At 37.3% G+C, this 19,540-nt stretch overlaps 5 protein-coding genes and 1 long non-coding RNA gene across 9 annotated transcripts; 3 read left to right on the top strand and 3 right to left on the bottom strand.

Moving 5' to 3' along the window:
- Positions 1 to 2,103: 2,103 nt before the first annotated feature.
- Positions 2,104 to 4,767, bottom strand: LOC116010481. The gene is made up of 2 exons (XR_004096927.1): positions 4,623 to 4,767; positions 2,104 to 4,330 (listed from the first exon to the last, which is right to left on the bottom strand). It is a non-coding gene; the product is annotated as an uncharacterized LOC116010481 (long non-coding RNA).
- LOC116010477 (U-box domain-containing protein 52-like) lies at positions 2,618 to 5,944 on the top strand. The gene is made up of 8 exons (XM_031249903.1): positions 2,618 to 2,788; positions 2,877 to 2,950; positions 3,259 to 3,380; positions 3,480 to 3,680; positions 3,780 to 4,341; positions 4,442 to 4,543; positions 4,626 to 5,009; positions 5,102 to 5,944. The coding sequence occupies exons 1-8, from the start codon at positions 2,635 to 2,637 to the stop codon at positions 5,804 to 5,806; spliced, it is 2,304 nt and encodes a 767-aa protein (XP_031105763.1). The 5' UTR covers positions 2,618 to 2,634; the 3' UTR covers positions 5,807 to 5,944.
- Positions 5,945 to 6,012: 68 nt separating this feature from the next.
- Positions 6,013 to 9,023, bottom strand: LOC116010479 (tRNA N(3)-methylcytidine methyltransferase METTL2-like). 4 transcript variants are annotated; one of them, XM_031249905.1, is made up of 9 exons: positions 8,805 to 9,023; positions 8,599 to 8,694; positions 8,407 to 8,511; positions 8,002 to 8,109; positions 7,766 to 7,837; positions 7,519 to 7,662; positions 7,333 to 7,395; positions 7,113 to 7,237; positions 6,013 to 6,715 (listed from the first exon to the last, which is right to left on the bottom strand). In XM_031249905.1, exons 1-9 carry the CDS (start codon positions 8,973 to 8,975, stop codon positions 6,682 to 6,684), a joined length of 918 nt encoding a protein of 305 aa, XP_031105765.1. In that variant the 5' UTR covers positions 8,976 to 9,023; the 3' UTR covers positions 6,013 to 6,681. The 4 variants fall into 4 exon arrangements, 2 of the variants coding, with proteins under 2 accessions (XP_031105765.1, XP_031105766.1); XM_031249906.1 differs by having other exon boundaries at positions 7,612 to 7,662; XR_004096925.1 differs by having other exon boundaries at positions 7,113 to 7,395.
- A 165-nt stretch (positions 9,024 to 9,188) lies between these two features.
- LOC116010480 (mitochondrial import inner membrane translocase subunit TIM23-2) lies at positions 9,189 to 10,149 on the top strand. Its single transcript, XM_031249907.1, has one exon. It carries the CDS (start codon positions 9,276 to 9,278, stop codon positions 9,852 to 9,854), a length of 579 nt encoding a protein of 192 aa, XP_031105767.1. The 5' UTR covers positions 9,189 to 9,275; the 3' UTR covers positions 9,855 to 10,149.
- Positions 10,150 to 10,236: 87 nt separating this feature from the next.
- LOC116010478 (dihydrolipoyllysine-residue acetyltransferase component 3 of pyruvate dehydrogenase complex, mitochondrial-like) lies at positions 10,237 to 14,970 on the bottom strand. The gene is made up of 19 exons (XM_031249904.1): positions 14,738 to 14,970; positions 14,311 to 14,404; positions 14,115 to 14,230; positions 13,925 to 13,995; positions 13,810 to 13,850; positions 13,382 to 13,437; positions 13,223 to 13,297; positions 13,041 to 13,133; positions 12,526 to 12,762; positions 12,343 to 12,415; positions 12,031 to 12,122; positions 11,816 to 11,901; positions 11,590 to 11,665; positions 11,432 to 11,499; positions 11,278 to 11,344; positions 11,097 to 11,192; positions 10,899 to 11,001; positions 10,721 to 10,816; positions 10,237 to 10,617 (listed from the first exon to the last, which is right to left on the bottom strand). Exons 1-19 carry the CDS (start codon positions 14,774 to 14,776, stop codon positions 10,547 to 10,549), a joined length of 1,650 nt encoding a protein of 549 aa, XP_031105764.1. The 5' UTR covers positions 14,777 to 14,970; the 3' UTR covers positions 10,237 to 10,546.
- A 1,851-nt stretch (positions 14,971 to 16,821) lies between these two features.
- LOC116010502 (eukaryotic initiation factor 4A-11-like) lies at positions 16,822 to 19,397 on the top strand. Its single transcript, XM_031249935.1, has 5 exons — positions 16,822 to 16,980; positions 17,414 to 17,483; positions 17,607 to 17,713; positions 17,917 to 18,347; positions 18,725 to 19,397. The coding sequence occupies exons 2-5, from the start codon at positions 17,416 to 17,418 to the stop codon at positions 19,358 to 19,360; spliced, it is 1,242 nt and encodes a 413-aa protein (XP_031105795.1). The 5' UTR covers positions 16,822 to 16,980; positions 17,414 to 17,415; the 3' UTR covers positions 19,361 to 19,397.
- Positions 19,398 to 19,540: the final 143 nt, after the last annotated feature.

Below are 19,540 nucleotides of genomic sequence, written 5' to 3'. Positions count from 1 at the left end.
ACAGAAAAATGCTTTGGCACCACAGTGCCTTCTTCTTCTTGCCATCACTATTAATATTTGTTTTTTTTAATTTTAATAAAAATTCCATTTTTATCTTAAAAAAGAGAAGAAGGGTAGAAAGAAAGAATGGCTTTTTATTAGGTTACTCTAATTTCTTTACATTAAAATCATGGACTTTCCATGAGACAAACTTCAAGAAGACCACGTGTCCATGCTTGGCAGGCCAGCCGTTACCTAAAAAATGTACTCATTATTTTACTTGGCTCCTCAATAATCATGTGCCTTGATCCAATCACAAAGGTTATGCATAGTACTAATGCAAGTATATTCCATCACTTATTATTCTTTTTTGAAAACCCATCACCTATTATTCTTCCTTACCCAAAATAAAGAACCATATATTGTCAAACATTTTGGGTGTTTCGCGACATGTTTGACCAAAAGAATATTAACAAAAATTTAATTTGTTATTGTCATATACGTGAATTATGTTCAACTCACATAGTCACTTTTTTATGACTGAAGAATCAACATTTGCATTCGTGTGACATGTTAAAAAGTTGAATCCAGATTAGTCGCTACACAAAAAAAAAAAAAAACAAAAAAAATCATCTATAATTGATGGAGTTATATGATAACCACACTGGTCTAAAAATCCAAACAAGACTCCCAATCCAACAAGTTAGTTAGGAATTCTTTCGGCCACCTCAACTTACCTAACAATAGACAGGCTAGTCGCATGTTGACCTACATCTTCAACATTGGCACGCCGCACCGCCGCCTAATAAAGGCCACCTCAACTTACCTAACAATAGACAGGCTAGTCGCATGTTGACCTACATCTTCAACATTGGCACGCCGCGCCGCCGCCTAATAAAAAGAACACAAACATTCATTCAAATCTTACCTGTAATAACGCAATTATTAAATTTTTTTTTATATTATATGAAATTGTTTACTATATTATTCTCACATTTTTTTAATTTTTGAAAATACGTTACATTAAGTTATGTGATTATGATTAAAGAATTTTATGGTATTTGAATAATTTTATTTTTTGGAAGATCAAGGATGATAATGAAGTTCTCTAGGGAAATAGATGCATGTGTGTAATACTAGAAAGTGGGAGGTAGTTGAAAAATCCGATGATTTGTCATTTGACTTATAATTTTCTTGTTCACATTATTAAAATAGGCTAACGTGTAAGAATTGGTTAGATGGCTTAATCACACTTGGGATATGGAGTATGAATTCAAAATTAAAAAAGTGATAAAATATACATGTGAAACCCTAAAAGAGTGCCACGTTATTTAGGGGTGTTTGAGATGGTCTCCCATGGCCAATGAGATTTGGACAGTGAAGAAGGTTGGTCGAGTGGGGAATTGCCTCTTTGGCCTATTTATAGAGAAAGAGCCTACTTAGCTAATAAGACATTTTAGACAACCAAACCATTGTATACACTTGTATATGGGGGATTGCATGTTTGACCAATGACTCATTAGGTGTCATTGGTTTAAATCAAGTTCAAAAGTAAGACTAGACGTTAGCTAAACGACATCTTCACGGACTATATACAAGAACTACTTAGGAATGATGATTTTTTTCGTCACAACAGATCCCCACTCCAATGGGGATGGGGAAGGAAAAATTTTTTGGAGAACAAGAATGGGGACGGGGTTACCCCTTCCCTCCCTACCCCACCCCACCCCATCCCCAATAAATAAATAAATAATATATATATATATAAAAGAATAGCTAGGATCATCTAATAAAAAGCGAGGAGTGATCTCATCTATCTATCAGAGTTCATCAATTATTGAAAAATTCGGTAAAAAAAAAAAAACTACAAGTTCAATTTTATAATTATAGAAAAGTAATCAACTTTATCTTCAAAAAAAAAAGAAGTAATCAACTTTTAAGAGTGGTGTTCCTTTTTAGTTATTACAACTTATAAAATTTAGTAATGATAAAATTTTAATCTTTGATTTCTATAGATGAACTGTGTGAATGTGTTTACACTTTTTAAAAGAGAGGTGTTTTTACTTGAACCCTCCCTTTTATATATATATATATATATATATATATATATATATACACACACACTACAAGTAATAAACCTTTAATATAAAAATAATATACATTTAATATATTAACAATGAACATTTATTTGGTACAAACTACAAAGTATAATTTGCCTTCAACGAGTAGTAACTATGAATCTATGATCTATGGATATGATGGGCATGCATGCTTGAGAATTGGGATGGAGTCGGGTTAGGTTGGCCCAAATAAAAACCCGAGAAAATTAAGGAATGTGAAATTGGGAGCAATGTAACGACCATAGTCAAAAGTCAAACAACCACCTTCAATATTTATGGCAAATAACTAACCTTTGCTTCATCCCCTCCAGGCGGGTATGCATCCTGCGTAGCTGTGCTATACAGGTGGTCCGGCAGTGGCACCGCCGTGTACACCAACCTTCCGGCCAAACACCACAGCCAACATCCATATTTGAAGGCCGGAGGTAGGTAAAGATCCATTCTTTATATATATATATATATATCATATATGTATATATAGATTATATATATATACACACACATTTTCACGGCGCGGCAAAGGAATAGTATCGTCATGGGTCATCAAGAAATCGGCAGCATTACCGCCGTGGCCATAGACAAAGATAAGAACAGCCAACAGGCCGTGAAATGGGCAGTGGAAAACCTGACCATCAAATCCCGCACCATTATCCTCGTCCATGTCTTCCTCCAACAGAGCATGCACTCACGTACGTGTATTTCTTTGATTTTTTTCACCTTTGCTGCTACAGAAACCAAACATTCATCAAATCAATTAACAAAAGATTGTTTCTTTAGCGGATCGGTGCCCAACAGCGCATGAAATGCACAGGTTTTTCCTTCCTTTCCGTGGTTTATGTGCTCGAAGAGGGGTAAGTCCTCGTCTTTATATTTTATTTTGTTGGGTATTTTATTTTGTTGGGTAACAAACCCGCACCACTCCTGTGCACGGAGTAAACCTCACATTGTGATCTAATCCACCGACCACAATGAAGTAAACCAACCTAGGTGGTCAAAACTCAAAACCGCTCCCATTGGGAGTTGAACTTGAAATCTTGTAGTTACTAAGTCAGCAGTCTTACCAACTTGGCTAAGGTTGCTTGCCCCCAAGTCCTCTTTGTATTTGAAAGGAGATGCGAATTGAAGCTGGTGGATGCATGTGATTATTTGGGTTCTGCAGGTTGCAGCAAGAGAGGTGATTTTGGTTGGGGTTGACGTTGCCAGCTTGCTGTCTGAGTATATATGTGGGTGTTCCATTGCCAACATCGTGGTGGGAGCTTCAAACAGGGGCGTTTTGGCAAGGTATTTCCAGCTCAATGATCCTGTGCAGGTTTCAGAGCTGTGTTGGATAAGGGGATTCTAATGGATTCTTGATTGGTCGTACGTTGTTGTGTCTGACAGAGCGTTTAAGAATCCTGATGTCCCGACCATCTTAGGAAAATCAGTTCCTGATTTTTGTTCGGTGTATGTAGTATCCTCCAAGGGGAGAGTGCACAACATAAGAACAGCTACTCGTCCTCCCTCGGGCAATAAGTCCGGCCACCATTCATCTCTGTCAAGTCTGTCTTCACCTGATACCCATTTTTCTGGGGATTACTGTAGGTAATAAAGCTCCGGTAGATATGCAGTTTCACTGTCAGTTTAAACTTTTAGTTAAAACAGAACACAGTCATTCAGTTCTCTGGTTGGCTTCATTTTCAGCCAGGGGACTCGGAGATCCAGTGCAGGCTCTATGGAGTCCTCTGATGGAGGCTGCCAGAAAGGGCGGGTTGAGAGGATGGGCGGTGACCGATGGGACGGTTTTCAAGGCTGCAAGACTCCTTTGCTGCCGCCATCTGCCGCCAGCACCGTCAGCTACAGCAGTGAATCTATACCAAGGAGCGAATGGGAGAGCATGTCCAGCATTAGCAGTGCAAGTTCTGCAAAGAGCATCACTGACAATAATACCGCACAGACGTTATTGAGGCAGCTTGGCAGCAGGAATATGTGTTCTCCAGAGGCAACGCCAAGAGGCCCAAAACCTACCAACCACTTCGGCAACAAGAATCCTTCCCCTGCAAAAACTACGCAACAGATGCTGCACGACAAGCATAGCCAGCTAAATCTCCGGGGTGGTTATAGTGGAGATACCTCATTCTGTTCTGAAGCTGAAACTGAACTTTCAGGGCCAACGACTTGCTCCTCCAACGTGTCATTTGGACAGTTTGAACATTCTGTCATTTCAGATGCTACTTCTGGGAGCTCCATCATCTCTGCCATAGGGGTGAGTTCATATAAGTTTCCAATCAGGAAATAGGAGAGTAAAAATTATGAAATATCTAACTAGACTTGTGTTTCCGCTTACTGTGATGCATATATTACAGGTGGAAGAAGATGATGAATTGATAAGACTAAGACAAGAATTAAACAGGACCCTAGCAAAACTTAATGAAGCTACCAAACAAGCAAATGCTGCTAAACAGGCGGTTAGTACTACTTGTATTGATCATGACACATTGAACATCTGTTCATAGGGTGTACATCAACAAGTTTGTATTTCATTACCAGGTAAGAGGAATTGATGAACGGAAGCCAGAAGAGAAGCACAGATTAGAAGATTCCAAGCAAGCCCAAGAGACTCCACTGCTCACTATAAAAAGAGAGAAGCATAAGAGCAAGAGTGATTTTGGAGCAGAAATGGAATCCCAGAAGAAAAAGGACACAGAATTTAAGCGTCAGCAGGAGGGAGTAGATACATTAGAACACAAGTTTCAGTATAGAAGATACACAATTGAAGAGATTGAAGTTGCAACAAATTATTTTGCAGATTCAGGTAAGATTGGTGAAGGTGGATATGGCCCGGTGTTCAGGGCCTTTATGGACTGCATGGATGTTGCTATTAAAGCTCTGAGGCCTGATATCCCACAAGGGCATAAACAGTTTCAGCAAGAGGTATTTTAGATCCATTGTTTTCAGTATATATATGCCAAATGCCAGCCTAGCTTAATGAACTATTTCTCTTGCAACTTACTTTTATGCTGCAGATTGAGATTCTGAGCAGCTTAAGGCATCCAAATATGGTTCTCTTGATGGGTGCCTGCCACGAGTATGGTTGCCTTGTCTATGAATACATGGATAATGGCAGTTTAGATGATAGGCTCTATTGCAAAAACAACACGCCTCCAATACCATGGAACATCCGTTTCAAAATAGCTGCTGAGATAGCCACTGCCCTTCACTTCCTTCATAAGACAAAACCAGCCCCCATCGTGCATCGTGATATCAAACCTGCAAACATTCTCTTAGATAGAAATTATGTAAGCAAGATTGCAGATGTGGGCTTGGCCAGGCTAGTTCCACCATCTGTGGCTGATTGTGTCACTCAGTATCAAATGACAGCAGCCGCTGGGACATTCTGTTATATTGACCCTGAGTATCAACAAACCGGGAAGTTGAGTACAAAATCAGATGTTTACTCACTTGGTGTATTGTTGTTACAAATTATTACGGCTAGGCCTCCAATAGGCCTGGCACACCATGTTAAGATGGCAATGGAAGGAGGAAATTTTGCAGATATACTTGATCCGGCAGTGAATGATTGGCCTGTCCAGGATGCTCTATCCTATGCAAAATTGGCTGTGCAGTGTTGTGAATTGAAGGGGAGTGATAGACCAGATCTCGGTTCAGTCATATTGCCTGAATTGGAACGACTAAGAGACCTCAAAATTTTCCAGAAACCTTACCAATAAGCCAGGTAAGCACTATCTACATTAAACTCTTTTTTCTTCAATCTTACGAGTCATTCAAGGGTGCTATCAAGAAGGAAGCTTTTGGTAGGTTGTTTTGTTGCCCTGCTGGTTGTATATATAATATGCTGTGACCCAAAACTAGACTTTTAACCTCAGTACTTTCTGCTAAGTCTGCCTCTATGGTATAGGCAACTGTAACACACTCCTTTCCTCAATCCTTTTTTTTTTTTACTTCAGGGGTTGGGGGGTGGGGTGCATTGTGATGTAATTTTATACCCTTCCATTTATTCAATGAAAGATTGACCTTCATTAACAGAAACCCACAATGACAATGAACAATGTGTGATGGTATCAATTTGACTTCTGAGAATTTTTCTCCAAAGTTTTCATATATATGCAAATAATAATAATAATAATAATAATAAATAACAGATGTAAAAATATGCAAGAAATAATCATTATGAAAAAATTTCATTTGGGTTTTGATACCAATGCTAATTCCAGCCAATGTCATTACACATGTATAATTTTACAAAAGAGGGTTCATCCTAAGAAAATCACATTTTTCTAAAACCTGCTAAAAAAACTGCATATAAGCTAACCCACCATGACTAGCATGTAAAACAAATAAATTTCCAGCTTTGCAGATTCAGCAATTACACAAAACATATCATTCCCTTTAATCTTGGTTTATACTACAATCCACCAAGCAGTCCACGTACCTCATGAATGTCAATTAATCGTAGTCAGTGTCTGACATACAGTAGTCACATCAGCTGAAATGAATAAGCGAATATCTGAAGGGCAAGTTGACTTAGATCATTGAGAATGCTCCTCTGAATAAAAAAAATGCAAATGGGGCAAGCATCTAAAATTTAGGACTTCCTGAAAACAGCCCGTAGCCACCGCCTAAGAAGATGGAGCCCCAATAGTTATTCATCAGAAGATGAAGGTGCAATAAAAGGATAAATATCTAGAAGTTAAACAGCTTGCAGGTTGGCTCTCGGACATAGATCACAATATTTCTACTGACAGAATGTGTTGATATACAAAAGGGTATATTGATACTGATTTGTGCTAGGAATCAAGTATAAACTTGTTAAAGAAATGATATCTAACGTTTCCATATTCTACTATTACTTTCCCCTCTAAGGAAGAACCTATCTACCAATATCGTTAACTTAGCGACAGCAAAGTGCTAGTAGGAAGCATAAAGAATAATAGAAATTTATATATTCTCAGTCAAGATGGGAACATAAAGAACAACCAATATAATGGCAATGAGAAAACGGAATAATAGGCATACCTTGGCATGGTAATATTCCGATAACGATTCTCTATTTCCATACAGTATGTGTTGATATCTACAACATCAAATCCAGCTTGTACAAATAATGTTGACAAGAATTCCTTGGAGAAATAGAATGAGCACTAACATAGTTATAGAAACCACTAGAATTAGAATTGTAAACAATAAAATGGTAGACCTTGATGGCAATTAATATCCAGACTTTACAACCACTTACAGTCCCATCCCCTCGAAAATAAAAATTCTGACTAATCATCTGGTTTCTCTCATGCAACTTCACCTGAAAAATTGGCAAAAAAATTGATGAAAAAAAGCTAGCTGCTCCATGTTTTGATGAATCAAAGCATGCCTTGATTAAATAGAAAGTAGATTCAAGATTAAAAAGTAAAATGAGAATATTCACTTTTTTTGCACAGGAAATAGAACAACAAAAAGGCTTCTTAACCCAATTTGGTCCATAATAATGTTCTGAACTTGAATCAATATTATGTCTTACTTGAGCAGAATCTCCAAGTGCATAATCTCGAAAAAGAATGTGACCGTTTGGCTGCAGACACAAGCAATATTAGCATATCTACTGACATAAACAGGTCAAGATTAAAGAATAAAGGAAAAGCAAGTGAAAATGTTTTAATCCAACCAAAGAGTACCTTTAGTACTTTTTTACAGTTCTGTAAAATTGAAGGCATCTTATTTGGAGAAACTGCAGACAACATAAAGATCTACCAAGAAGTTAGGTACAACTTGTAAAACAATAAAGATAAAAATGAAGGAAGACAATTACAATGCATCAATAGAAATGTTTGTGCTTTAATCAATAGATACAATTCGGAAGCAGATACACAAACTAGAACACTAATAGTCATTAGTCACTGCCTACACTTACCAGGGTAACAACATCAACAGTTGAGGATGTGATTTCAGAACTGAGATCATCCTTAGCAGCATCACAGACAAAGACATGTATCCTCTCAGCATCAAAATTTTCATGGGACTGTGTTAATAAGATCCAAAGTTATGCTCCTTCATGAATGCACACAATTGTAAAACTACTCATCACAAACAACAGTTAAACCCAATATTTCAAATCTTTCCCTATCCCAAATTAAGACTTCTAAGTAACACCTTCCTTCAATACCTAATTTCACAACTTACAAAGACTGGAAAAAAAAAAACAAACAAAAAACAAAAACAAAACATTTCAATTCAGTAAGACCTGACAAATATAGAGATGAGACAAATATGCTAATCTGCTTAGTAGGAAAAGAATGATTGTCCTACACATTCCTACCTTAACAAGTGCTACTGCTTGGGGTGAAAAATCACAAGCATGAACAATGAGCCTGGGAAATGCAGCAACAAGGGGGAAAATTGAATTCCCAGCTCCGCAACCTACCTGTAATTGCATATTTTCGACAATCAAAGTTGCTCAGTAAGAGAACTCTAAGAATTTAAGAAGAAGAGAGGGATACAAAGTGATCACCTCTAAAACGACCTTTCCTTTACCATCACCATCACCATCTTCATTAGAAAAATGCCTTCCCCAATCCTTCTCCAAGTAATGCCTGTCCTTGAAAAACTATAGAAACGTGCAAATGTACTATAATCCGTAAAATAAACATTGAAACATTAACTCAGAAAGTTGTTTAACACCTCAAATTAAATACTAATAATTAAGTTCGCGGAGACCTTGTTTTGGTGGCGCTTGTAGAAGTCATTCCAGTACTTCAGAGACTTCTTACTGTAGTAGTGATCACTCTCGCAACAATATTGCCTAACAGGGAAGGATAAACTAGCCCGGAAAAGGCCATTTATCAGTCGAATAGCCGCGATTGAGCAACCGGAACACGTCGGCGCCATGGCGGGATCAAACCGGATTAATTAATTAATGTATTAATGATGATTTAATTCTCTTCTCCGACAGAAAATTATAAAAGGAAATTTTCGTTATATATGTGTATATATTTATATATACATCAAAGCGCCAACGACGTCGTTTTGCGGATACCCTCGGAAAACCTACTCGGCATTTCTTTTTCCTTACGCATTGTATATATAAAAGAAAAGGTGGTTAGACTTCTCTCTCTACCTGAGTTTCTCTTTCTTTCCGATTGCTCGAGCCAAACCCTAAAGAGCTACGAATCACAGCGAGTTTGTAAAATGGCGTATCAGGCACGAGCTACGAATCACGCCGACGGAGATAACGGCGAAGATCTTCAGAATCGACGGCTCTACAATCCTTACCACGACCTCCAAGTTCCGATACAGTCTCTTTACAAGCTCCCCACGTCGCCTGAATTCCTTTTTCAAGAGGAGTCCGTAGCGCAGCGCCGATCCTGGGGGGAGAATCTCACCTACTACACAGGCATCGGCTATCTCGCCGGCGCCACCGTCGGGGCGGGTAAAGGTTTCGTTGACGGCGTCAGAGCTTCGGAGGCTGGAGACACCATGAAACTCCGGGTCAACAGAATCCTCAACGGGTCGGGCCACACGGGCAGGAAGTTCGGGAACCGGGCCGGCGTTATCGGGCTGCTTTATGCTGGGATGGAGAGCGGCATGGTCGCGGCCAGGGATACGGATGACGTCATCAACAGCGTGGTGGCGGGATTGGGCACAGGCGCGCTCTACAGGGCGGCGTCAGGGCTGAGGTCTGCAGCAGTCGCCGGAGTCATCGGCGGCGTGGTTGTTGGATTGGGAGTGACAGCAAAACAGGCAATGAAACGCTATGTCCCAATCTGAGAATTTTCTTTGTCTTTTGTTCCTTGCCTTTCACGTTTTACATCAGTAGAGGAAAAAAATTTTGATCAAACGTTTGAGAAATTGATTGTCATATTGATCATCAACAATGTAGTTGGGGCATGAAGGGTGCATGCTTTGCCAAACATGTCTACATTTTTTTCTGATATACTCTGAAGTAGTTGTAGTAGCAAGCATAGTGCTCTTCAATAAATTTTGCAGAAAAAACCAGGTGATGAGTGTGCAATTTACCTTTGTTCTTGCTGATTTATGTGTGATACGATTGTGTTCTTTTGAACTTTGTGTATGCTGCTGTTGTTATATGATGGAGCTAGCATTAGCTTGCAAATGGAGTTAGCCATGGTGCATTAAATTACACTGACCAGGGTTGAACTGTGATGTGCTAATTGTTAGAATTTTGTAATGACAAAAAGAAATTATGAGCGCCTTAAGATCTTTCAGAGTAACAATCTGTGGTCCAGATACACAACAGAGTTGCAGGAAAAAAGAATCTATGTATCCTTTGGGATAAAAGAACATGAAGGTATTTCTCCCCAGGCGGTGTTATTTGGAAGCTGTCAAGTGTTTACCCAATGGCTGGATGAATCTGCTAAAGGTCAAGCAAACACATTTTGAAGTCCAGAAGTGATCAGCTTTTAATGAAGATATGCAAGCAAGAAAGAGTGATCTATCATTTACAGAAGCATAGATTCTGGGTTCTCGATGTAGCCTTTGAATGCTTTAAGCCATTCTGCACCAATTGCACCTAATAAACAGGGAACATATTGAAATCGTCAGCTTTAGTATCTAATTTGAGAAGCAAACACAATGTGATTAGAGTAGTTGAATATTGAATATTGAAAACTCACCATCAATAACCCGATGATCACAGCTCAGAGTAGCAGACATTAAAGATGAAAACTTAAATTGGTCTGGACCTTGACTAGGTACCACTCTCCTTTCAGCTGCTCAAGCAAAAGAGAGATGAGAATGCTAAAAGAATGAAATTGTTGAAAGATGATGCCAAACGATCTTTTTTTTTTTTACCTGATCCAATGGCTAGAATAGCTGCCTGAGGAGGATTAACAATTGCACAGAACTGTTTAACACCAAATGGCCCTCCTAAATTGGTCACTGTGAATGTGCCTCCCTACAAACAAGATTAGCAATAGACAAGTATAAAAATTGACTGATTATACTGAATCAAACAGACTAACATTCAAGCCACAAAAGGGTAAATCAAACCTCATAATCTTCTGGCTTCAAGCTATTTTCTTTTGCTTTTTGTGCTAAATACTTGACTTCCTCAGCAATCTTGGATAAACCTTTCTTGTCAGCATCCTGCCAAATACAACTTTTCTCTTAAGTGAACTTACGAAATTAGAAATAAAAAAGAATGCAAAGAAATTTAGAGCTTGTAACTCACCCTAACAACAGGAACATATAGGCCTTTATCTGTCTGCACTGCAACACTGATATTTACATTGTGAAACCTGTGTTGGTCCAAAAAGTGGAATCTCAATTTCGAGTTTTCCATGGCAATCATAAAATAGTGCTTACTGTGTAAGCATTCAACTTACTGACGAATGTAATCGTTGGTCCATGAACTATTGCACTGTGGAACTTTTCGTAGAGCTAAAGCAGCAGCCTGCAACAGTTCATTAAGTATAATTGACTTGGACCAAAAACTCACCAAGTAGACACTTCATGATATCATTGAGTCGAAATTAAATAATACCTTAATTACAAGATCATTGACAGATATCTTTTTCCCACCAGAAGCTTCTTGTAATAAGTTAAGCTGGCTACGCAATCTACAGAAAAAAGTAGCACTAAGCAAACTAGGGTAGGATACCAAACAACTTTAGCAATATATATAAACATACACACATATATAACAATTAATAAGCAAGCAATAAAAAGAGGTTGCCAAGTTATTCCCAGATGATATAAGTAGCACTTACTCCATAAGTTTGTCCACGCATGAATCTACAGTTAAATAATAGTGGGGAATAGTTTGCTTCGATAACAACAAACGTGAAGCTGTTACCTGTTGTAATTGTTATAGCATATGTTAAAAGTGGAAAAACATTGCAGCATAATCATTTCCCAAACTTAACAGTCTGAAGATAAAAATGGCTTAGGTGATAGTGAGCATGTTCAGGAAATGCTAAATTACCTTTCTTATCTGTGAATGAGGGATGTCTGTATAATCTAAACCTGACTCTGCTTTGGGTGCTGCTGCTGCTGAAGCTTCCCTTCCATGAGATGCTGCATTGTACAGAAAGGGAGCCGGGAAGAAGAGAAAATACGTTATGGGCTAATTCGAGAAAAGCCTCCAATAGCATCATAGTATCAAATATGGAAAGTGCAAAATACATTTTGTGTGAGCTGCGAAGTGTCATGCTGTAGCAATACAACTTCAGATAATAAGCCTCTGGTTGGAAAAGAAGAATATTAAATGTAAGTAGAGGCAAGGAGGAAAAACTACCAAGGTAATCTTCAATGTCAGCCTTCAGAATGCGTCCTTCAGGACCTGTTCCTTTGATGTTTGACAGAGGTACCTATACAATGTTAAACAAAATTGATTGGAATAACAATGCTGAAAAAAAACAATCTTGAATTCTAAGAGCTACATAATCTTAATTAAAATTGGATAGCCACAAAAATATACATTGTGGTCTTCAGCCAGTTTTCGAGCAAGAGGACTAGCAAAAATGCGATCTGCTGGAGGTGCGCTAGGTTTAGAAGCTTTTGGTTGTGAAGAAGGAAGAGATTCCTTAGCAACCTCTTCTTTTGGTTGGGGTGGTGGAGGGGGGGCCTTTGGAGCAGGTGCAGCATCTGATGTTGAAGGCTGGTAATCTTTGAATTTTGCAATATCCTCCTGCTCTTCAACAGTAATGGCAATCACCTGTATTGTTATGCAATTTCTCATGTATAAGAAAGTTGTACCCTTAAACTATTTTGCAGTTGGATGGTGCATCAAATCTTTAGATAGGCATACTATTCCATAGATCCTTTGGCCACTTACATGCATATGGCAATGACAATTACATGAGATAATTGGGGAAATAAAAATCACAGAAACATTAGAAAATTCAAATTTGAGGAAATAAAACAATAAATACAGAAAGAAACAAGGTATCTCAAACAAGTACTGTACAAGAAAAGATCACATAGCATTAATACCTCACCAACTTTAATCCCACTAGATCCATCCCCACGCAGAATCTTAGCTAGATATCCTTCCTCCATGCATTCCATCTCTACAGTTGCTTTATCCTATTAATATCAATTGAGAATTGATATTAGATGTGAATAAAATACTTAATCAACAGCAAATATGTAAAAGCAAGTAAAAAGGATCCTACAGTTTCAACTTCACAAAGTACTTCACCAGGAGAAACTTTATCACCCTCTTTCTTCAACCACCGAGCAATATTTCCCTATATCATCATAATAACAAACAAGTTACAAGGCAACCATAAAGGTAAAATGTTCATCCATCCAACTTAAAGGAAAATGCATGCCTCTGTCATTGTTGGTGAAAGAGAAGGCATCCCTATCTCTTGGTGAGGAGGAAGATCTGAAAATAAGTAGGAAATTGTTATGAAATAGGATAATAAAAGGGTTCACCTTGTCTGATGGCTAGGAATAGAAACAAAAACAAAACAAAAAACACTTGAAACATGGTAACTCCTCTCTTGAGGGTAAAGATTAGACTAAAGCAATTTAATTATTGAACATTAAACATAAAAAGGTTTACAGGTTAACCCTCTCAGCAACAGTCCAGAGTCTGGGCTTTAACTTCAATAGAGAAAGCACCAAATGACATTTCATTCAACAAACACCATCAAGACTAGAAAGAGTTTACTGGTTGGCAATGGGATAAGGAGAGAATCCCACTCTAACTGAAATACCAATTCCTAAATGTAGAATTAATATGGTAAAGCCTCACCAGCTTTTGATGAAAGGCGTCTTCTCAAGTGCATCAGCTGACTGGAAAAGATAACTGAAACTTAGAATTTGAATGCATTACGTAATAACAAGTTCACTGTGGTGAAAAAACAAACCATGAAGATTCTCTGTTCAAAAACATGCCAGCCGCTGGAACAGTTCCCTTTGGTTTTCCCACTGATGATACCTACACAAATAAACTTAATTTAGTTGTGACAAAAGCTTGACATACAGCATACTCAATGAGAGATCAAATTCACAAAAATGTAGGAAGAGAAAAAAGAAATATTTGATAGGTGAAATCACCATGGCTGTACAAATAGCTCTATAACTGTTACCCAAGCCAACTGTAGCTGACTTACTCCCCTGAGGATAATTAGAAATACTAAGGCCATAACCAGGTTGCCTAACCATTAAAATATCTGTAAAACAACAAAAGTCTCAGAAGCAACAATTAAAGAGCAAAAATAAGAAAATCCAGGAGTTCATTTCAAAATCCTACCATCTCCTTTATTGGTAAAAGCCCTGGTGTCACTTGCAAACCAGCGAACAAGTGCAGCACAGTCATGCTTTACCAGGCCGGAAGTATTCCTGATCTGAAACACACAAACAACAAAATCACGACTCAGAAGAACCGAGAACCAGAATCGAAACACTCGCCAATATGACGAGAAACACTACAACATAGCTCGATCATTCGCCAGTTGGTTTCACACTTTCACACTCTAGAGATAATTAAATTCGCCAACCGAAAAAACGATAATGGCATGCCATCCGAGACTGAACGATTACAACCTAAATCTAAACTACTTTCTCAGTACTATTCCACATTCACGCGGATCAAGCTTCACGAATAATCCGAAAGCAAGTGCATATATGAAAATCAGACAAACATTTTAGAATTTGAAGCTTAGGAAGATGAAAAACACCTTTCTGGAGTGACGGAAGACCTGAGAAGCGCAAGTCATGGCTGCGGAGCTCTTTCCAGTTCTCTGGCAGTGAAATTTTCAGGCACCAAGTACAAAAAAACACGAAAATATTTAGCGAAACTGAGCGCTCGCTCTATAGATTCGTTCAGATCGTACCATCCCAACCTCAGCCATTTTCTATTTACTGAGCCGCCCTGAACGCAGCCCACGGTCCTGATCCATCTTCTAACTTGGACTTTACGGTCGGGAAACAAAATATATGAATCCAATGATTTTGGGAGGCCTTATACCGTTAGATTTCATATTTAAGCACACAATTAGATTCTGTTTGACAAGTATAGTTAAAAGCTGAAATCTAAAACGTTTGTGGTTGAAATTGAATGTTGAAAATTGATAGGTTAACTGATTAAAATTATGCCAAAGAAGCGGAGTAGCTATGAACAGATACTACAATGTAACAGAGTCAGTAAAACTATAAAAAAAAAAAAACTGATTAAAAAAAAAACGTTAATAAATGTCAAAATACAAACACACATACACATCTAAACAAATTTATGATCAAATGAGAGTTACTAGCTCATTGAAACATGCAGGCTAATTAAATTTGTCCATCTAAGATGATTAATGATTGTAAATTAAGAAAAATGTAATGTTTTTTTTTATAATTACGGTGATGTATTTATAAACGCTTGATAATAAATTCATTGATAATTAATAGTGCACGATTAATTAATTACATAGTGTCACGAAACTACTAGTTTTAATTGTCATATCATTTAAATATTAAAATTAAATATTTTATTATATTAAATCATTCAATATATTTAATTTAAAATTAATTAGAAGATATATAATATAGTTGTGGTGTATTTTTGAAGTTTAATAATATAATTATCTAATGGGGTGTGTGTGTGTGTGTGTGTATATATATATATATATTTATTTATTTATTTTATGTATGTTATTATTGTTATGATTATAATTATGATGATGGTGATGGTGATTATGATTATTAGTATTAATTACTATTGTTGTTGTTGTTGTTGTTGTTGTTGTTGTTGTTATTATATATTATATTATTATTATTATTATTATTTAATGAAACGGGGGCAATGTTGGAATATTTTAAGGTACTTTGAAATTATTTAAGAAAATAGAGGTAATCATATCGCCTTGAAATATTACTACCCCATAAGCTTTTCGATAATATAACATTGTCAGGTAATTATAACTTGAACCAAATAATGTAATATAACATTATCAAATCTACATTACCTAGGTAATTTAAGGTAAGGTTACGTTTGCAAAAAAAAAAAGGTAATTTAAGGTTACATGAACCAAACATCCCCTTAATATTATGATAACATGTAGCAAGAGACCCTAACATAACATGTTTTGATTGACAATTGTAGACGGTTGATCAAGTAATATTGTAGGTTAGTAAAATGGCACGACAAACTTGTTAGGGCACCATAACTAGGCAACTAGCTAGTTCGATAATATGACAAGTGTAGGGGCCCTAAAACGTGTTGCTCAACACAAGTGAACTTGCTTGTCAACATTCTCGACCATCCATGGTCCGTCAAATCTTTCATAATACTAGTTTATTTGTTTTTTTTTTTTGCGCATACTTTTTTACTTGGTATGCAAGTTATCTTGTGCAATAACCATATCACTATTTTATTTGTTTTTTGTTTTTTGCCTACTTTTTTACTTGGTATACAAGTTATGTTGTCCAATAACCATATCACTATTTAGGCAACAATTTGAACTAATTGAAATGACTATTTCAAGTATAACTTAACCACAAAGTATTAAATTTTTTAACAAATAAGGATATAAGTGTGTATCATTTTTATTATGTATTTTAATCTAAAAAACATTAAAATAAATAATAAATCCATAATAAATTTCTACACAATACTTTTTCTTTCCTAATCTGATAAGGAGTATTTATCAGATCCTGAATAACTGAATAAATAAATAAAGTAATTAATTAATTAAAGAGAAATCAGAATTGGGGTCTGAAAAGCAGTTCAAATACTAGTAGGAGAAGGCGAAAGGTTAACACCTGGCCTCCTATATAATGCAAATCGTTACCATTGCTGCCCTGTTTTCCTGTCTCTGCTTGCACTGAAGAAAAAAACTTCACCTTCCTTATAGGCTATAGCGACAACTCGTTGAGACTCAGATCCCAGGAGTTCGCGGAAATCTCAAATTCTCTCTCACGTAACAAAACTCAGGTTTGGGTTCGGGTTCTTTTCGTTCCCCTCCGTGTTTATTGTTTTTATATCATTGATTGATCTGTCTGGTTCTTTCAATGTTTGTTGGATGTTCTGTTTTATCTCGTGTTGGGTTTCTTTTAGAACTGATTTTGGATCCCTATCTCCTGTTTCCTGGGTGAAATTGTGTAGAAAGAACGTATCTTTATTGGTTTTATGCCTTGTAATTTGGATTTCGGTGTTTTTGCTCTATGATTTGGATTTGATATTGTAAATCTAGGAATATTGTTCGTTGTGGACTTGTGGAGATTGGAGAAATTTGTGTACATTGTCTATGTTGTTAGCTATAGTAAATATAAACTTTTTGTATGATTCTTACAAATTGTAGTTTTGCTTGTGAGTTATTGTTCAAGGTTTTGAGTCATTTATACTGATGTATAAGAATGGATTGCAGCCATGGCAGGTTTGGCACCAGAAGGCCAACAATTTGATGCTCGTCAATTTGACGCCAAAATGAGTGAACTGTAAGTGCTAATATGATAGCCTATAGTTGGCAGTGTCTTCCTTAAATTATGTTCAGGGTGTGTGGTAAATCCTTGCAATACTGGTTTACTAATCTGTGGTGTTGATCGAATTCGTTGCTCCAGACTTACGGTTGATGGACAAGATTTTTTCACTTCGTATGATGAAGTCTATGATTCTTTTGATTCCATGGGTCTGCAAGAGAACCTTCTTCGGGGCATTTATGCTTATGGTATGGTTTTATGTTTATAGACAGTGTCTCCAAACTTTATGCATTGTTACTATCTATATTCATTCTTGCATTGGGAGTTTGGTAATTGATAATTTACTTTTCTTCTGAAGGGTACTATCTGGAATTCTGAATTGTTTTCTTCACTCAACCTTTCTCTTATTCTTTTATTAAAATAGTGTGTTTTTCATGATGAAAATTTGAAGGTTTTGAGAAGCCATCTGCAATTCAGCAAAGGGGGATTGTTCCATTCTGTAAGGGGCTTGATGTAATTCAGCAGGCTCAATCTGGAACCGGGAAAACAGCTACCTTTTGCTCTGGAATATTGCAGCAGCTGGACTATGGCCTAATTCAATGCCAAGCTTTGGTGTTGGCACCTACTCGAGAACTTGCACAACAGATAGAGAAGGTTATGCGTGCACTTGGTGATTACCTTGGCGTCAGGGTCCATGCGTGTGTGGGTGGAACTAGTGTTCGAGAGGATCAGCGCATTTTGATGGCTGGAGTTCATGTTGTTGTTGGCACGCCTGGTCGTGTCTTTGATATGTTGCGAAGGCAATCACTCCGCCCTGATTACATTAAAATGTTTGTTCTGGATGAGGCTGATGAAATGCTTTCGAGGGGTTTTAAGGACCAGGTATATACAATTTTCTATTCTTATTTTAGCATAGTACATGCAAAGGCTTATCGATTTTCAGAGAGTTCTTGACTGGCCAATAAAATTGATTTTCCCTTTTTTTGTTTGCGTCGGCCTTTGTGTGTGTGTGTGTGTGTTTTTCGGGGTTGGGAGAGGGTGGAATCTAAACTCTGAAATTTAGAAGTTCTACAAGAATATGTGTTGAATCTCGATATCAAATTCTATTGAGAAACTTTCCTTATTCACCAAACTGTCAATTTTTGCAGACTGGACAAGTGCACTAACTTGGATTTGGTCACTTTCTTGTTATGTGCATTTTCCATATTCTCTTATGTTTGTTCTTGAATTGATAAAACATTGAACATATAAACTTGCAGATCTATGATATCTTCCAGTTGCTGCCTCCTAAGATTCAAGTTGGAGTTTTTTCTGCAACAATGCCCCCAGAAGCCCTTGAAATCACTAGGAAGTTCATGAACAAGCCTGTGAGGATCTTGGTGAAACGCGATGAATTGACTCTTGAGGGTATCAAACAGTTTTATGTGAATGTTGAGAAGGAGGACTGGAAACTCGAGACACTCTGTGATCTCTACGAGACCCTGGCCATCACCCAAAGCGTGATCTTTGTGAACACCCGTCGCAAGGTTGATTGGCTCACTGACAAGATGAGGGGCCGTGACCACACAGTATCAGCCACACATGGCGACATGGATCAGAACACTCGAGACATAATCATGCGCGAGTTTCGCTCTGGGTCCTCTCGTGTTCTCATCACCACTGATCTGCTGGCTCGAGGTATAGACGTGCAACAAGTCTCGCTTGTGATCAACTACGATCTGCCCACCCAACCCGAGAACTATCTCCATCGAATTGGGCGAAGTGGAAGGTTTGGGAGGAAAGGAGTTGCTATCAATTTTGTGACAGAGGATGATGAAAGAATGCTCTTTGACATTCAGAAGTTCTACAATGTCACCATTGAGGAACTCCCATCAAATGTTGCTGACCTTCTCTGAGTAGATATATTTGGAGTTTTTGTTAGGATTTTGCAAAGAGTTTTTTTTTTTTTTTTTTTGTTATTACTTTTTTCTTGTTCAGAGTTGAGATTTTTTAGTAGGTAACTTTTTCTCTTTTTTTTTTTTTTTTTTTTTTTTTTTTTTTTTTTTTTTTTTTTTTTTTTTTATTTTCAAAAAAAA

The sequence above is a fragment of the Ipomoea triloba genome, chromosome 2 (assembly GCF_003576645.1).
Source record: "Ipomoea triloba cultivar NCNSP0323 chromosome 2, ASM357664v1".
NCBI classification, from domain to species: domain Eukaryota; kingdom Viridiplantae; phylum Streptophyta; class Magnoliopsida; order Solanales; family Convolvulaceae; genus Ipomoea; species Ipomoea triloba.
The sequence above is the reverse complement of the archived record's forward strand: the minus strand, read 5'-3'. Positions and strand labels throughout refer to the sequence as shown.

What these genes read in the sequence shown, in the direction of transcription:
- LOC116010477 (XM_031249903.1), top strand. Translation starts at nt 2,635, where the DNA reads ATGGGTCATCAAGAAATCGGCAGCATTACCGCCGTGGCCATAGACAAA. An exon ending in CCAACAGAGCATGCACTCAC is followed by an intron (nt 2,789 to 2,876) that starts GTACGTGTATTT and finishes TTGTTTCTTTAG; the next exon opens with CGGATCGGTGCCCAACAGCG. An exon ending in ATAAACAGTTTCAGCAAGAG is followed by an intron (nt 5,010 to 5,101) that starts GTATTTTAGATC and finishes TTTATGCTGCAG; the next exon opens with ATTGAGATTCTGAGCAGCTT.
- LOC116010479 (XM_031249905.1), bottom strand. Translation starts at nt 8,975, where the DNA reads ATGGCGCCGACGTGTTCCGGTTGCTCAATCGCGGCTATTCGACTGATA. An exon ending in ACAAGCGCCACCAAAACAAG is followed by an intron (nt 8,695 to 8,804) that starts GTCTCCGCGAAC and finishes ACGTTTCTATAG; the next exon opens with TTTTTCAAGGACAGGCATTA. An exon ending in ACTGTAAAAAAGTACTAAAG is followed by an intron (nt 7,663 to 7,765) that starts GTACTCTTTGGT and finishes TTGTGTCTGCAG; the next exon opens with CCAAACGGTCACATTCTTTT.
- LOC116010480 (XM_031249907.1), top strand. Translation starts at nt 9,276, where the DNA reads ATGGCGTATCAGGCACGAGCTACGAATCACGCCGACGGAGATAACGGC.
- LOC116010478 (XM_031249904.1), bottom strand. Translation starts at nt 14,776, where the DNA reads ATGACTTGCGCTTCTCAGGTCTTCCGTCACTCCAGAAAG. An exon ending in TTTTACCAATAAAGGAGATG is followed by an intron (nt 14,231 to 14,310) that starts GTAGGATTTTGA and finishes GTTGTTTTACAG; the next exon opens with ATATTTTAATGGTTAGGCAA. An exon ending in TACTTTGTGAAGTTGAAACT is followed by an intron (nt 13,134 to 13,222) that starts GTAGGATCCTTT and finishes TGATATTAATAG; the next exon opens with GATAAAGCAACTGTAGAGAT.
- LOC116010502 (XM_031249935.1), top strand. Translation starts at nt 17,416, where the DNA reads ATGGCAGGTTTGGCACCAGAAGGCCAACAATTTGATGCTCGTCAATTT. An exon ending in GACGCCAAAATGAGTGAACT is followed by an intron (nt 17,484 to 17,606) that starts GTAAGTGCTAAT and finishes TCGTTGCTCCAG; the next exon opens with ACTTACGGTTGATGGACAAG. An exon ending in CGAGGGGTTTTAAGGACCAG is followed by an intron (nt 18,348 to 18,724) that starts GTATATACAATT and finishes ATAAACTTGCAG; the next exon opens with ATCTATGATATCTTCCAGTT.